Source organism: Pleuronectes platessa, chromosome 8 (genome assembly GCF_947347685.1).
Source record: "Pleuronectes platessa chromosome 8, fPlePla1.1, whole genome shotgun sequence".
Taxonomy (NCBI): domain Eukaryota; kingdom Metazoa; phylum Chordata; class Actinopteri; order Pleuronectiformes; family Pleuronectidae; genus Pleuronectes; species Pleuronectes platessa.
Window position 1 is genome coordinate 9,063,953 of NC_070633.1, and position 17,724 is coordinate 9,081,676.

At 41.3% G+C, this 17,724-nt stretch overlaps 1 protein-coding gene across 3 annotated transcripts; it reads right to left on the bottom strand.

Moving 5' to 3' along the window:
- Positions 1 to 925: 925 nt before the first annotated feature.
- On the bottom strand, positions 926 to 12,365 carry smad5 (SMAD family member 5). Of its 3 annotated transcripts, none has more exons than XM_053428998.1 (7): positions 12,015 to 12,365; positions 7,653 to 8,576; positions 5,796 to 6,074; positions 4,561 to 4,668; positions 3,081 to 3,302; positions 2,411 to 2,667; positions 926 to 2,003 (listed from the first exon to the last, which is right to left on the bottom strand). In XM_053428998.1, exons 2-7 carry the CDS (start codon positions 8,053 to 8,055, stop codon positions 1,860 to 1,862), a joined length of 1,413 nt encoding a protein of 470 aa, XP_053284973.1. In that variant the 5' UTR covers positions 8,056 to 8,576; positions 12,015 to 12,365; the 3' UTR covers positions 926 to 1,859. The 3 variants fall into 3 exon arrangements, with proteins under 3 accessions (XP_053284973.1, XP_053284972.1, XP_053284974.1); XM_053428997.1 differs by lacking the exon at positions 12,015 to 12,365 and adding an exon at positions 11,485 to 12,008; XM_053428999.1 differs by lacking the exon at positions 12,015 to 12,365 and adding an exon at positions 11,268 to 11,403.
- Positions 12,366 to 17,724: the final 5,359 nt, after the last annotated feature.

Below are 17,724 nucleotides of genomic sequence, written 5' to 3' on the forward strand. Positions count from 1 at the left end.
ACCTCGGCCGGGGCTCAATAGTTGAATTATAGTTAGAATCATTCAAACTGCACTAAATTCTGCACACTGATATGTCAGCCAACTGGACCACACTGGTGATTTTCATCAAAACCATGAATTATAACCTAGGAAAGTCAAAAAAAATTAAGATAAAACGTGAAAAAAGTATTGAATCTGTCCCCTGATCCAGTTCCGCAACTAAATTGAATGAGTTCTTCACTGACTCATACCGCACTATTCCACCAAGTTTTATGGTAATCCCTCCAGTAGTTCTTGTGTAATGTTGTTTACAAGAAGACATGTAAACCAAACAACTAATGGACAGGGGTAAAAACATTACCTCCTTGGTTCAAGTAATTATTACGGTCCTCCACACAGCAGGATCTTTACATTTGAATGCATTACAAAGTTTAAGTCCCATGCCTGACTAGCAGCAAATCCACTGTCTGGCCATGACATGACATGAGTTATAATTTTATAATTTTACGCAATAAATTGATGGAACATTACTGTGATTTATTAATGTCATGAAAGCTATGCATCAAACAGAAATATACTGTAAGCTACATGTATTTTACATTTTCAGTTTGAAAAAAAAAGCATCATTTGTTTAGTGTGATGTTTTTACGAGTTAACAATGGTGACGTTAGATTATTCTAGAGCTATTATCTGTGTTCAATTAAATCTGTATCAGCTATTCAAACAAGAATAATCAAAAGTAGACCAGTGTTCAGTGTTGAAAGTGGCAGGTGAATGCTGATGGGTTGGAAAGCCATCCCCAGTCTTTGATTAACACAGTATATCACAGCTTAGATCTGTACACATGCCAAGTGTAATTGTTACTGTGATGTACATAACCATGTTGATTCATCACATTTACATCCAACGCTCAGGTTTCTGCTGAGGACAGAAGAATAAACAATCATTGTTACCAAATAACCTGTTTATTTCATTGAGCTAATGAAGTCAATTATCTATCAACATAATGCCTTGGTACCCACGCCAAAATTGAATATGCCTCCAAAAAATCCACGAGTGCACAATATTGTTAATACAGTGAGTATGGAAAATACAGTCACTCTTACTTGAACATGAGTACAAACAAGAATCAGTAATAATGATGTCGTCCACGGTCTGATTATATCATTAATGACTACTTATATTGCAATAGATGCAACATTCACACTGTTGTTAGCTTATGGCATGTTATACTTGTTCAGTGATTGATCTCCCAACAATAAAAACTATCAGGTTGGCATACATAACTTTCTTAAAAGGCAGTAGCTCAGTGTTCATTTCTAACAGTAGAGACTATAAAAAGAAAGCATTTGTTATATCTGAGCCTAATGGTAAACATAATTGTGTCTACATCATAAATCGTAAATATCTGACACAGAGACGACAATGTAAGAAAGGAGTTCGGTAAAAATCCAATTCATCAGTCAGACATAAGGCAGACTAGTGAAACAGTTCTGCTTCACTTAAAACTACACATACAGAGAATAAATCATTTGAGGAAAAACAAACCTTGATGCAAAAATGAACATTTGACAGATTCAAGCTTGACAACAGAGCCCTCAATTCTTGCAGGTGTTGTAACATTGTCAAGCAGTAGTGTGTCCATGTCGTTACTGCTACTTGGGATTTCCTTATTCCTCTCTTTCTCCAGGTATCGGCTTGTAATGTTACTCAGTTTCAACAACTGGATTCTGGCTGCTGTTGAATTTTTCAGCCAGATTTCATCATCCCTTCCCAAAGTAAGTGTAAACAGTTCAGCCGTTAAGACCACCTTAAATTATAAATCACTGAGGGGGGTAGAAGGTAAAAAAAAGGGTCTCCCGAGCTCCACAAGTCCATCATTAGGACACAGAGGAGATGGGGTTGAGAGGCGAACCCATTTGTGTTAGGACCTTGTCCAGCCACTGGAGGGGTCCATGCAGGTGCACTTCGATCCAGCAGGGTGTGCTGGTGACGTCCTGTCGGTGGTACTCAGCTCCCCAGCCCTGAGAAGAGGCAGAAACAATGACACAACAGTGAGCAACAATGATGAAATTTGCCTCTAGTTCCAAAAATCTAAAGTTGCCTTCAGACATGCACTGAATGTGACGTTTCTAACACATGTCAAGTGCAAAAACGACCGAAACGAAAACAAATATCTCAGGGTAAAAAAGCACAGTCAAACACGTTGAAGACACTGATGACTGCCTGTTGTACCACACCTCAACTTAATGGTTCGGAGATTTCTGTTCTGTTGCAAACACGTGTGGAGAATTTCATGCAGCGTTGTTCATGAGTGAACGGAAAACTCAAAGTCCAGACCCATTTGTGTAGATATGGTCGGTCATTCTCTGAAAATGGCCAATGAGACTAATTATACAGTCCCCGTCTGTCCTTTACTTGGAGCTCTTACCTTGACAAAGCTCATCCTAATGGTGCACATCTTGGTAAGCTCGTAGACGGCCTCAAAACCGTGGTTGACCGACTGGGCCAGAAGCTGAGCAAACTCCTGATTGTTGAAAATCTTGAGGCTACATCCACTGGGGATCTTGCAGACAGTGGTGGGGTGGAAGCCGTGGTGATAATTACAGTTGCGGCTCTGGACAAAAATGCTGGTGTCACTGAGGCACTCTGCATAAACCTCCCCTCCCACATAGTACAGGTGCACACCTGGGAAACAGAAACAGACAAATGATGTTCAGGACATTCAAACTAATAATCAAACTAGGGCTGGAAGATATGGAAGAAAATCTTATAACGATAATTTTTGTCATATCAGTCGATATCGATATATATATCAAGATATAAATACAAAATCGGTGCCGCTGCACTGAGGCCCATTTCTCTGCATGTAAACAAGTGACTTATATCTAAAACAGACTGACATGGACTCTGACAGGACAACCTTTAATGTGTCTGTCCTGATCCTTAGTTCTGTCCTTAGTTCTGTCGACCATGTCTTATATTTCTATTGAGGAAAAGTTATTTTGCTATAATTATTTCGATCTCCCAGCCCTACTACAAACTAAAACAAAGTATCTAACCAATCTGCCTCTCCTTCTGTGTGTGAGCATTTGGTTTACCTTTGCCAATGTGTCGACGGGTGTTTTCGATTGTGGAGTTGCGGTTGACGTTGGATAGAAGTCCGAGGCAGAAGCGGTTCTTGTTGTTTGAAGGGTCAGTGAAGCCATCCACGAGAACACTGGTTGAGGAGGCATGATAAGCCTCACCTACACGATTGTTGAGCTCATAGTAGACAATAGAGCACCAGTGGCTCGGCTCCTCGTACTCTACTGGTTGCACATCTGGGAAAACAGAAGGTCACAAACAGAGGTGAGTCAAACTCTCTTCCAGAGGGAGTTAACATGCATCGGACAAAGAAATATATTTAAGTTACAGTCTGTTGACTGTGCTCTGCGTTTGCTAATTCAGGATAATTCCAGAGTGCACTCTGATGGGCCAACACCATGGATGGAAACAAACTCAGGATATATAAGGCCGCAATCAGGTGAGAGCCAACATGGTTAAAAGGAAGTAAATCTCCATCCTTCTGCAGCGGGGAAAGTAAGCTGTTCCACCACTCTGCATAAAGCTCTCTCTAGGAAGCTGTAACTAGTGTATACAGTGTACAGTGCGTTTCCCATGACCACGAGGTTTGAAATTCTTCCCAAACGTAACATAAAATCGTTCAGTATGCAGGTATATTATATACACTTATAAAAACCACTGGGACTGGATTAATTTACTAACGAGGTGAAACTGGATGAGAGCAGTTAATGTGCTGCTCATTAACTGCTCTCGTTGTTATGGAAACTATTTCATAAAGTGGAAAATTACAGCAGGCGGTTTACATTAACAATACATTTCCTAGACTTTTACATATCAATTCTATTATCATTGTGGCAGCCGACACTACGGCCTGGATTTGATTCTCCTAAAAACACATGACTCCAAATAAGGACTATGTTGTTGGTCATGCTTTACTGTGCTTCAAATTCCCAAATTCCTTTTAGTTCTCTTATTAGGTCATAGACAGAGAAGATAAAGAGCACACCAATTTATAGTATAACTGGGGAAGACTGGGAAACTGCAAACATATATAAGATCAGACATAGTTTTTAAAGTAATTTGACTCTATTGGGTCATAATCTTTTCCTCTGTTCATAAATAAAGAAGTAATTGGTATTATTGGAATAAAGAACTGTTGATTGCAGAACACTATGATGTCACAGTGAAGTTGACATTTGGGTATAAACGCTACCAATTCCTCATTTAGGACATTTGTTTGAAATATAATGAATACTTGAGTTGATTATGTGATATATTGCCAGAGGTATTTTGTGAGGTGACACTGATCTTTGACCATCAAATTCCTATCATTTTTAATTGTGCAAAGTTTTAAGAAATTCCATCAATATTCCTGACATACTGTCCATCGCCTAGAGTTTTTATAAGCCTTCACAAATGACTGTCTGGCAGGTAAGTAATCCTTTCACTGTTGAGACTGCTAAGTTTTTGTTTGTCATCTTTATGACTGTCAGTCTAAATGTAGGCCCTGCTTACCTCCTCTGGGCATGTTCTGCGGCACCACGCTGCTGCTTGTTTCCATGGACTGGTTCTCCTGGCCAAGCTGCTCATCAGGGGGCATGTAGGCTGGGGGTGGGGTGTCAGCTGAGACATGAAGAGAGCAGTTAGTGATGATGAGACCAGTTGTTGTTGCTGGCAAATGGTCTGTGAGACACACATATAAACACACACACACATACATACAAACACACACACACACACACACAGAAGCTCCCTAGACTCCAACAATCATCACAGGATCTGTACCCCGGAAATGGTGTCCGATTACACATATCCCTTGCTTACTAAGCCACATGCTAACCCATTCCCAGCAGAGAGGCAATATGAGCTTTCAGTTCCACAATGCGATACACAGGGGAAATCTTTTTAGAAAAGCTCCACTAAGATTGCATTGAAAAGATTTCTACAGTTGCTCACAAATGAGAACAATGATGATCAGCGCTGTTCAACACAAATAAGCTTGAATCCTAAATTACCATTAAAAACCTTTTCTGCACTACTACCTAAAGCCACCAGATGCATCAGCAGATCTGGACTGGAGCAGATTAGAGCAATAGTCACCACACACAGACACAGACAAAGACACACAGACACGCAGACCCACACACCAATATCCAATCAAACAACTGAGTATAACAAAAACAGTCAAGGATGATTTTTTCGATAAACCACGTCTATTGAACAGGAAAGAATGATGCTGCTTTATGTGAATATATCTGTTCTGTCTCCAGTCAGTAACAGTGAGACACAGGCTTCCTGCTCCACTGAGTTAGGGCCTTGCCAGGAGCCAACAGTTAGCTGGCATTTTTTTTGTTTCTTATTAAGAGCTTTAGCCTTTTATATTTGGATAAATATAATAACATGGCCTGGTTAGAGCTTTGATAAGAATTACCTAGTGATTAACTTAACATGTTCATGCTTAAACTAATAAGTAAGGAAGACGACTGATTTATTTGATATTCAAGTGCACCATTTACTAAGTTAATGCTTCAATTTATTGCACCTCAAAAGCATAGACTGAAATTGTTTGAATGATAAACATAGAAAGTGTGAGTAATCTGAAGGAATTTTGTCACCAACTTTACTTTAAACATAAAAATCTCCCAAGAGCAGCTTTAATTAGCTCTCGATGGCTACACAACAGTAACATCCAGAAAAACAATAGTCTGGCATCTTTTCTAGGATCAGGTAAATGAGAGTACATCTTGTACCTGGGAGCTGGAATGGACTGGAGGGCCCCGAGCTGGCAGGAGAATTTGGATAAGTACCACTGCTGGCTGGAGAAGGAGGAAAGGGCGAGTTTGGAGAGATGGGGAAAGAGCCTCCTCCACCGCTGCTGCCGCCCCCACTGTGAGGCTGCTGGAAGGACTCTGGAAAGGTGGCATTCAGGGGCATATGTGGCTCATTGTGGGTGAGGTTCCGGAACTGTACCAGCAAGCTATGCTGTGGGTTGAACTCGCTGTGCCGTGGTACCAGGACAGGAGGAAGCACTGGATGATAGAATAAATAAAGAGGGAAAGTGGGTTTGTTGAAAATTAATCAAAAAACATAAGTACAATTTCTTAAAACTTAGAAAACAATCTTGACATTTTATGTAAGGTGACAATGCCTACACAACACAACACAACCAGTAAACCTGGTGTGTATGCATCCTTTCTATTGATAACGGAAATTAAGCTATTGAATGAAACCTTCCATGGACATGCTCTCTGAAATGAAGCCAGTGTCCTCACATACAATGTTCAGTGGTGCAGCAGATTGTTTCTTGTTTAATGAATCCGATGAAAAAACAAAAAGCACTTCACAATGAACTACCACTTCAAATTAAATCTTCAGATGCCTATGGTTTCTAGTCCTTGAGGTTTTTCAGAGGTTGATGATACAATTTACCAATGTTTCCTGAACACCTCGCATGCAGGCTATCGGTAGCCGCTAGCTAGAGACCTGGACACGTAGAAGCTTCAAGTCCCACTCAGTTAATGCAGCAAATGCACCTCAGTCATGTGTGGCCATAAGAGATGGTTTGAAAAGGGTGATTTTATCTACATGTAGGCTGAGTTGATGCTGGGAAACTGACAACAAAAAACAGCATTTTCTAATAACGAGGAAGCTGATATTGGTGTGTTTTTTTAAAGCCTTGCACTAATTGATCATTTCAGCTGTAATATTTACAATAATTAAATCACTGTCGGGCCAGCAGAAGTCTATATATCTTAAGCTGAAGAAGTACCTGATCTTTTGGCTTATGTGTTTGTGACATAAGACGGACAGCATACTTATGATCCAAATCTACTATCATTCAATCAAGGCAGGTCTTATTTACAACCAATAACCTTAACATAACTAAGAACTTTAACTGTTACAACATAAAAACATATACAACCTACAGTATGTCTTGTCTTGCTAGAGTTTATCCGTGTTACGGTTCCAAGGCTGCCCATCCACAATTACCAGCATTGTTTCAAATTATGACAAATTATGCTGTCTCTCCTGACCAACATGTGATCCATATCCCTGAACCAGTCAATACAGAGCAGGCAATTGCAAACCAGTATAATGTCAGAGAGTTTGCCCCCGGGGTCTTCCATAAATGTATGTGGTGCAGTGGGGAGAAGGACGGAGGGGGTAGTAATGGGAAAGTGCTGGGAGTTTAGTCTGAGTGGTTTATGCATTTAGTAAGCCACTCTGATGCCACACCCCATCTGGAGTGCCTGAGGCATATAATCTAATAAGATTCCAAAAGAGCTAGTGATATTGATTTTCTGTGAAATGGAGGGGGTCGGTGGAACAAGCCTGTGTGATGACAGCCTCCTGACCTCAGTGGATTTGTTTACCAGCTCCACAGTTTACTCAGAGCTCTAGCTAGGGGATGTGCAAAGCCAGTGTTCTATCCAATCGTTAAAAAAGAGTGATGCTGTTTTTCAGCACAGTGAAACAATTATGCCAATAAATGTACATATCTAAGTATAACTTCCAATATAGGTTAATTAACCTACTTGATTATGGGGGCCAACCATTTATCCACTAGTATAACACATAACATAGACCCTGACAACACCAGTACTTACCAGGGCTCTCCACTCGCTTGTAGTGATATGGGTTGATGCAGACCTCTTTCTGTTTGGAGCCAAACGGGTACTCGCACACCTCCAGGGGTTTGAGCTCGTGGTGGGACTGGAGGTCGGGCCACCGCCACACTCGGCAGTAGATGACGTGAGGAAGACCTTTCCTGTGGGAAACCTGTAGCCGTCCGTCCAATGATCTTGGAATGGTAACACACTTGCTGGGCTGTCCCGGGCAGCTCAGGGCTTTTTCTAGGTCCTCCATGGCACCTTTCTTTTTCTTCAGCTTCTTCACGAGCGCATCCACAGCCTTTTCTGCCCATTTCTCCTCCTCGTCTCCCTGCTTCCAGCCAAGCAGCCTTTTGACTGCTGGGCTTGTGAAGGAGAAAAGACTGGACATGGAGGTCATGGCTGTAGTGTTGGTAACAGGCAGGAACTCTGTAGGATGGTCACTTCAAAAGGGGCCGAGGGCTCTATGAGTCCCTTGCTGCTGATCTCCAAATAGTGTTAGTAGCCTAAACCGGTGTGTGAGAATGTAGTCAACAAAATAAACCGCTTGAGTGTATGTGAGAGGGTACAGAGATGATGGGTGGGGTAGGGGAGAGGAGGCTTTAGCCTTGTCTGACCAAGGACAGGAAGCAGGGGAGGGAGGGGAGTCAGCAAGCAGGACGCAGCTGCTGCTGCTCAGGAAGGGCCCTGCAGCAAGCTGTCCGGAGCTGGGTCACCACCACTGATGGAGGGAGGGGGTGCAGGCTGCAGGAGCGGAGATCGGGATCTCTGTCAGAGTGACACGTTGCAGCAGGTCTCACTGGTGCAAGTCCACAGGTTCAGTATTAAGGTACTGACCAGTTCTCATCAACAACTCCCAGGTCCTCTCCGAGCTTACTTATCAAACCAACGTACAGTCAGAATTTTTGCTCCGTCAGCCACCTGAAAATAGAGCAAATATGTGGATGTGATTTGTCAGACTTTACATTTAGAGAACAGGAACTAAGCAATCCTAAGAGTTGAAAATAATAATTGCATTTCAAATCAAGCATGACACCGCATGTGACTGACATTATTCTTAATCATCAGGCTGATCAAAAAGCCCTTTGTCCTCTTTTTATCAGTCACAGAGCGTCAGTCTTACTGAAACTAAGATGGCTCAATGATCTGATAGGTGTTATATAGAGAACTTGCAGATAATGCATATGAAAAGACAAAACTCTTAGTGCCACATAACATAGATGACATGAGAAGCTAGCAAGCTGCTCTGCCAGGCAATAATTACAATGACAATATGTATCAACCAATACGAAACGCTGTAGTGCCAACATGTGGAACATACACATTAAGGTCCAAAGTAAACATACTGATTAATACACTAATCAAATAGAATAACACTGGTCTGAATCCCACAAGCTACTAGGGATGGTAAAAGTAAGATTCATAAATTTCCTACATTTTCATATTTAGGTTTACATTAGTCATTTCAACTATATTTAATGTATAGACTGAAACAACACATGCAGAGAAAGTGAATGAGAAAAACATGTAGATGCCAGCCGAAATGATTTTCATTACAATATAAAGGGATAGTTGTATCAATTAAATAGTTATTTGTAGATATGGTCATGTTAAGTGGTAAAGGAGACAATGTACTGCTTGGTATTTAGAAAGGAAAATATTATTAATCTGATTTCGAATAAAATATTAAGTCAGATTTGTAAGAAAAAGATGAATGGAGAAACTCTGGTTCTCTAGTGTTTTATATATGATATGATACAGATTGTTGGTAAAAGTAACACCAGTCACTTCTGCATTACTCAACCATGAATCATAAAACAATAAATTATAGAATCACCACCGTAAAAAAATTACATTAAATCAGGATTTCTCCAATGACTGCCCCTCTTAACTATTTCCAAATGCTACTGAATTTTTACAGCGTATTTTAAACAAATACCCAACATTTATGAAACCAATCATGCTGTGACATACGACACTTCAATCTACATCATGCAGCCGCAGCAAGCGGACAAACACATGTAGCCCACAGCAGCAGCTGTTTGGGGGGCTTGTGAAACCGGCCCCTGTCGAAAAGGATGTGACCACAAAGAGCTGCTTCCTCCCTCATCCCATCCCTCCCTTCCAGAACACAGCTGTCCAACAGCACTGCACCCACTTCCACTGCTTATTGTTCTATGTGCACATGAAAGAAGAAACCTAAAGTAGGACATGTAGGCACACACAGGAATTATTAGCTTGTCTGTGTTCTGAGTTTCTCTTTTCTTATGTTCACCAGATTCAGTCGTTGTTTCCACACAGCCTGCCCAGTCAGAGGCCTGACTAGCCCTCTTTTAGACTGGATCAGCAGTGATTCATCAGTTCACTGCTGGGTGAGCAATGTCTAGTAACAGATTTCAACTTGAAGACAGGTCCGATCTGTTCTGAAACACGTAGGAAGATATTGTTTAAACAACACGTGGTAGATATAACTCGCCTGAACTGACGACTAACGGAAAAGCTGATTTGAATCTCAATGACTAATCTTTCAGATAAAGCCGATCCCTCTCTACAAACAAGACTTCACACTGATAGTTCTTTGTGTTTTCCCTCATCAAAGGCTGAAAACCAAATCAACCTTGACCACACTTATACAAAAGTCACATTGTAAAGAAGGGTTGGTGGGGAAAATGAAGCCCATGATTGACTGGCCAGAGCTTATAGACATGACTGGAGAAGCTTTTACGACCAGACTTGCAACTATCAGTGGCTTCAACTTAAAGCCTGATCATATGGGGTTTACAAAACAAGGAGCATGACTCACTATGTCTAATGAGAATTGATGTCCCGAAAATGCCCCTTATTGAACAGCCTCACCAGTTTTTTTTAAGACTACAATCCACAAAAGATACTAGTAATTCCATGGATTCCAAATATTTAAAAGAGCCGGGTCGTAATTTCAACTACAGAACAAATACCGAGATCATGTGTCCCCTGAAGCTCTTTCCAAAGTCCCAACCACTCCTTACGAACTGGAAAAGAAGACACCTAGAGGTGGTAAACAATGAAATCCATCCCGAGATCGCCGATACACTGGCCCGCATAGGGTAGATGTTTCATCACAGGTTTGACGCTCATGACTTACACTAATGAACCCTGCCATCATCCTCGTGTTGATGGGACCCCGCACAGACGTTCGGAAAGTCAAGAATAGCTCTTAGCTTTATTGAGTGAGATCTGTCTGAACAACTTGACAAGTATGAAGTACCGGGAACAGAAAATATGGAAGATCGAACTGGTAAGGAGCAGGCACCCCCCCCCCCCCCACCCAGGGCAGGAGGAGAGACGCATCGCACATTACACATGCATTAAAAACTGCGCAAAGTGATGCTATTATTTAGCTGCAGCACCAAAAAACTAAGCAACCATGTCCAACATTATTTGAGCGACATTAGCTGACAGCAGCATGCTAATGTAAGCAACCTCGAGGGTTTGCTAACTCCCTAAGCTAACGTTAACAACTTAGCTGTAAGTTACAGTCAGACGCTTTTAAAAACTGACACCAGCAGAGACGAACATTAAAAGACACGGTTTCCTCTTTAAACCCTGACGTTGTGCGCCAGACTGTCCCACCTCTCAGCGACTGGTCGCGGTTACTTCAGCCGCCCTCCTCTTCCTCCATTCCAGAAACTTTTTGGGAACTTCTCACAACTGAAGCTAAGCTATGCTAGCGGTTAGCCCAGCCCTGGGAAAGGAGAGCGGCGAGCCCCTGCGCAGCGAACAACTACTGATGTAGCTCCCTCAAGTTCACCTCCGCTCTTTTCCACCCAACAGCTATCAAATCACATACCTGTCCAGCAATACACGCGACCCGAGGCTACGCGTGTTCCCGTCCACGTTTAAGCGGCGGCTCCTACTCTCTTTAGGGATTTCCTTTGGTTTTCCTCGGCTTCTTCCCTCCGTCTCCCCCGTGCCATGTCCTCAAGCTCCTGGAGACTAGTAGACTGGAGAGGCAGAGTGCAGATCACTCCGCCATCCACACAAACTAGTGCTCGCTTTAGCGTTGCATTTTGCGGGGGATCTGTTTTTACTCCTTTACTGTAAAATACGAACTTAAAAGTAGGAATGTAAGCGCCGTTTTATGACGTTTAAAAAAGCAACACAGTCCGTGTCTAACCTCTCATTCATTCACTTTCCTTGCGCATTGATCCGAGAGTGTTCCGAATGAACCAACTTTGTCCAGCTCTGACAGTTGCAGCAAAATGATCACGGGGATAAAAAAGTGGAATAAAAACCAGGGGAACCCGCATCAAGCGAACACGATGTCTGCTCTGCGGGGCTGGGGAAGGTTGTGTCGGACTGAGAAGTTGGGAGTCTTACGGGGGTCGTGCTGCGGCTCTGGGACGTCTCACAAGTTGCTGGCTCCACTGAGTCTGGAGCTCTGCGGTTTGTGTATTGTTGTCCTTTGTAGTCACGTCCTCGAGACTCCCACTGTTCCCGCGCTCTTAATTCGTTGAACTCTTCATTAGTCGAACTAATGGCGAGGTCCCCCCACGTCTGTTTCCACAGGAGAACCCTAGCGCTGCGGGGGGAACTGGTCCGAGTCTCCGTCCCGTCGTCCCGAGTCCGAAGTGAAACACGATGTTCACGTTCAACCGCTGGTGGGCGACCTCGGTTCAGTTGTGTGAGCAGCTGTGGAGTAATCACCACATCCTCGTTGACTGCCGCCACTTAGAGAACTACACTCTCCTGCTTCCTGTTCGCTTCTCCCGCGTCATGCACACTCAGATCTGTTGTGATCGAGAGACAAATCACACGTTCAGCGGTTCAGAGCATTCCTCCCTCTGTAGGTTTTCTATTTAGAACCAGGACGGAACTCAGCAAAGCACATACACCTCAACCAAGGCCCACCTGTCCCTAAAAACACAATTACATGAATCCAGATTTTTATTTGGATCTGCAACATTAAAGGTTAAGTAAGATTTAGGTGAAATTATCCATTGGCAGAAAGTGAATTAAAAACAATCCTGGTGATGTAGGATGTTTTCACGAGTGTTTATTCTAAATTGTACGAATTGTTGTTTTCTTTACTCTAGAATGGGCCCTTTGTATTTAGATAATGTATATCTACATCAGGAGGGGGTCCACTCTAAGGAGGCTGCCATGTTTTTACAGTAGCCCAGACTAGACAAACTGAACAACTTTGAGTTTTAATGACAACTGAAGGCTACCACAGGTTCTCTCTCATGGTTGGAAGAAGAGGGTGAGGTGAGGGGGATTCAGCTGCAACATGCAACTTGGCCTCTAGATGTCACTATATTTTACGCACTGTAGCTTTAAGCAAAAACAGTTAAATGCAGACATACTGAGAAGAGAGTATTAAACCTTTTACATTACAGGGTGTATTCTCACTCATCCAGTAATAGAGCTGATCTGACTGTTCAGGATACTGTATTATCCATTCAAATAGGGCAAGTGTCTATCCTGGACCTGAGACAAAACAGGGTTTGGGGACATTGGGGTAATCAAGTGGACACCCTCTGGGCTATTGAGGTCACTTTTTCGATACAAGGGAAAGAAAAATGTAATATGAAAAGAACCAGAAGGCATTCATACTTCCACCATGACCCAACAGTTCCCTTAGTTTCTGTCAATTTGCACCAAATTGGAAAAATGCAATTTTTCAAAATGCCAAAGACAGTGATACAAATGCCTGGATCCACCCTGTGATCGGGGTCCAAATCAAAATTTAAGAGGTTCTTTCCTGATCCATACCACATCCTTCCACTAAGTTTCATGGAAATCCGCTGGGTAGTTGTGATATAATCCTGTTAAGTAATAGACAAACAAAGGCAAAGGAAGACATAATCCTTTTGGCGGAGGTAACATTTTATGTTCATAATCTGTTACTTAAAGGTAAAGGAAATGATCTCCCCTCCTTCCCGAGTCATATAATGTAATCTGTGAATTCTAAATTTCCATGAACCCATGTATACATACTGCTGTTTAATGCAACACTGAAAACCCCCTTGTGGTTTTTCTTCTCACAACTGTTCATATTTCTCAGACCTGCAGAAGCGTTGTCTAGTGAAGCTTTAATCAGAATCAGATAAAAACAACTGTGATCAGGCTGTGCCAAATCCATAGTATTAAGAATTACTAGAAAGGGTATGAGGACAAAGAGGAGTATAATAAGGGAGGAGTCATTTACTGGCGAGGAGAAGTGGGTGTCAATCAACAAAGTTATATTCACACCAGGTCAGGATTTGCTGTTCACCATGAGTAGAAAAAAAAGCTTACATTTCTGCTTCTTGTTTAAAAAAGGTCTGCCTCATTTTCTTTTAAATAGTTGGACTCTTTATTTCAATTTCTTCCTCCATTAGGGATAACCTTTCGATGTTGACTGTAACGATTTGTTTAAAAATAACCAGCAGGGGAATTGATTAGATGCTATTTTTATAACGAAACACAAGAGGTTGTGTCAACTCCAATGCCACGATGTTGCCGCAGTGCAGAGTTGAGTTTACAATCCTCTAATTAGATATTCACAATGAACAGTGACGTATAGAGGGTGTGGATCATTTCAGGAAACTGCTCTCCTACCGTATGTCTTCATGTGTCCTTATGCAATGTTTGCTATAAAAAAAAACCAGCCATGGCAACAGTTAATCAAATATGTATGTATAAAAATCTACTGTTAACACAATCTATAACAAAGAAACATATCAAGGGAAACATGCAAACACAATTTTCATTTACAGACATAAGGTACAAAGTTAAACTGTACAGCCTCAACCTTGGAAGGAAAAGACAAACCCCTCAAAATCCACCCTCATGTGCACGTCTCTGCTTTATGACCAGCTCCCTTCTGCTGAGATAATCCAGTGCTAAATGAGTAACTGTTGTTTTATGGAAACATATTTTGTCCTCATGTAACAAACCCAGGTTATAGCAACAGTTTGTGTTAGAGCTGCCAAATGTCTCAGTGGAATGTGATTAAATACACATTCAAATGAACATTAATAGACAAAACCACATTCCTGCTTCTAATTTTACTAATCAGGAAGTCCATCAGTATTCATACTGAGTCCCCTTCATGAGGTTATAAACAGTTTGGTGGGTTTGTGTGTGTTCTACTTTTTGATATTTAATGTAAAGATACATCAGCGAGGTATTTACTCGCTTCACATCCTGTCACTTGATTTAATCAGCTGCTGATGAAACAGGTAGATTCAGCAGTCGGAGGAGACACATTTCACATATCTGGGCTGCACTTAATGTGACATTATTTTAAAATGATGTTTATTTGAGTTTTGGAGACTGCTATTCACTGTACTTCTGATTTGGTGCCGGTTAACAGCATTACAGTCAGTGTCTGTTTGTATATATAGTAGTATGAACTCCTCTAAAGGAACTGAGCCAAAGGGATGGTGAGTTATCACAGATCACAACCAAAGGAACACTCACACACGCGTACCTGTACCTCTATCTTTGTGAGGACCATTATGAGTATAGACCTCACAGAGTGAAAACATTTTGGATGGTGTTATGTCCCCCAAGCTGTCTAGGGTGGGGGGACAAACAATTATAAAATAAAACCAAACACTAAACAAGGAAGCCAGAAACTTAATTTTAACAGGGATCAATTATTTATTAAACAACGGTTAATTAACAGAAAACACCCTTCCCACACCGGAAGGGGAAAAAGAACAACGCCAACCACTACTATCATTCAACCACCAGCCCGTCGGTGCAGTCCGTCCTCACACAGCCCGTCCGCACACCACGTCTGGTCCCAACTGTTTCACACTCCGGCTCTCTGGTCCACTGACTCTCTGGTTCACTGGCGTCTCCCTGACGCTCACCTGAGGGTTCTTATGGCCACTCCCTGATCGCCGAGTGGCATCAGCTGCGCTGGTGGATGTGCCTCTGGAGCACACACACCTGCAGGAGATGAGAGAGAGAGGGGGAGAGAGAGAAGGAAAACACGGCACGTAACAGATGGTCCTCAGTTTCAATGGGCTGTTTGAGGATTGAGGGCTTTAAACTGCATTATGCCAATGGGTTTCCTCAGTAAGTCAAAAGTACAAGTGTGTGTGCTATGCAAAAATACAGGTGGCTTATGATACATGAACCGAATATATTGTACCTGTTGTTAGTGACTATAAAGATCATTTTTATAATTGGAAATTATGTGTATTGTAGACTTTCAAGCTCTTAGTAGCTTAGATTTACTGAATTTACTTTTTATTTGTAGTGTACATTTTTAGTCTGACTTGGAATTGACTTAGGTACCATCAGTTCTCATATTTCCTGATTTAGTTTGTCGTACAAGTCTTGTATTTCCTATATATTTATTGGAGAAAATCAAACATTATTATTATAATTTTTTTTAAAGCAACTAAATCCACATTACTATGAACTATGAACTCTGTTCAGTGATGTACCACCTCCCAGCTGTGCTTGGCAGCTCATATGCACCCGATCATTACAGTGAATTCATGTGATGGCAACGACATTTTTTGAAATATTTTATTTTTCTTAGGCTCAGTGTGAAAGGAATGTACAGTTTTGATTTACAGAAAATTACAGTGATGAATCTGATCACATAATCACAGCAAAACAGAAATTTTTATGTGATAAAAAAAGAATACTATTGTTAAATGACACTCATTTATTAGAAAGTCAAATTAACCTGTGTCTCTTGTCTACAGAAGTGCAATTTCCTCTTCACACATCATTTCAGTGAATGTCTATTAAAAACAAATCAAACCTTAATACATTGGAGTGCAATCTGTCAACCACTGATTCAAACGGATTAAATAATCAATGTGAAACTCTATCGTCTTGTGCTCAAACAACTAATGCGATGAATCAAAATGTCAGGTTATAAAAATGTAATGCACAGTAATGTATACAGCAGATCAGTTGTCAGAGCAGCACTGGATCGCTTTAAGTCCAGAACACGACACAGTTCAGGTCCACAGTCGTTCAAATGTTTGATAACGTCCTTGCATTCAATCTTAGATCTCAACAGGGCCGGGTCTAGACAGGCATGTATGAGGGGGCAGCCACAAATCTTGAGGGGGCATTGTGCCTAACCCTAACCCTAACCCTATTTAGTTTGAGGGGGCACAACATTTATTTGAGGGGGCCAGGCCCCCTCTTGCCCCTGCCTAGACCCGGCCCTGGATCTCAATATACACAATATATTGCTTCCATTATTTGGATTTAGGAATGTTGTTGTTAGTTTAGAGGAACGGGTTTGGATTCCATATCAGATCAGATATTATGGATATCTGAGATTATGTCTCAGGAAAAAATGCCACAAACGAACCAATCAGAAATGAGCAGTGTCGTTTTTGAAAATTGTAAACAGAGATTTTTGTTAAGATTGTGTCCGGTTACAGTATCCTGCATCATGTTGTGTATTCTTATCATCATTATTATCCCCTTAGCGTTGATAGCCATTCCAAAATCCATGCTGAAAACCACAGCAGATAGAGCCTTTGCCGTGAGGGCCCTGAAACTTTGGAACAATCTGCCAGGAGAGATTAGACTAGCAGAATCGGTTACCTGTTTTATCTCACTTCTTAAGACACATCTCATAGAAAACGCTTCTATCGCATGAGGTCTATGACTTTTGTTATCTGTATCTTTATTATTTTTTACATTGTGGATTTCATATTGTTTGCGTGAAAAGCTCTATGTTACTTGAATTGAAACAGGGCTATACCATTAAATCTATTATAATTATTTTAAGTCAGAGCAAATAACAGCTGAATATGTTTGCTTTCTATATGTGACATATGACACATACTTAATACATTTACAATATCAGGGGAAATTTGTGCTATAATAATATTAGTAATTGTAGCTTCTCAATGATGTTTTTATTTCCATGTGCTGTTATGGGGATTTGGTTTTCACAATTAAAAACTGCTGAGATGAAGGACATGACAGGAAAATACAGATTTGAAAAAGACCAGTTATAAACCCAGATGTTCTACAAAGAGCCCATGAACAAGAAGCCATTGCGTGTTCTTAAATATGCCATTTTATAAAAGCTCTATTGTAGTCAAATGTTCAC

Excerpts from the sequence above, each read along its gene's own strand:
- smad5 (XM_053428998.1), bottom strand. The coding sequence starts at position 8,055 with ATGACCTCCATGTCCAGTCTTTTCTCCTTCACAAGCCCAGCAGTCAAA. Across the intron at positions 6,075-7,652 it reads CAAGCGAGTGGAGAGCCCTG|TGCTTCCTCCTGTCCTGGTA; the intron begins GTAAGTACTGGT and ends TCTATCATCCAG. Across the intron at positions 4,669-5,795 it reads CAGTCCATTCCAGCTCCCAG|CTGACACCCCACCCCCAGCC; the intron begins GTACAAGATGTA and ends TTCATGTCTCAG.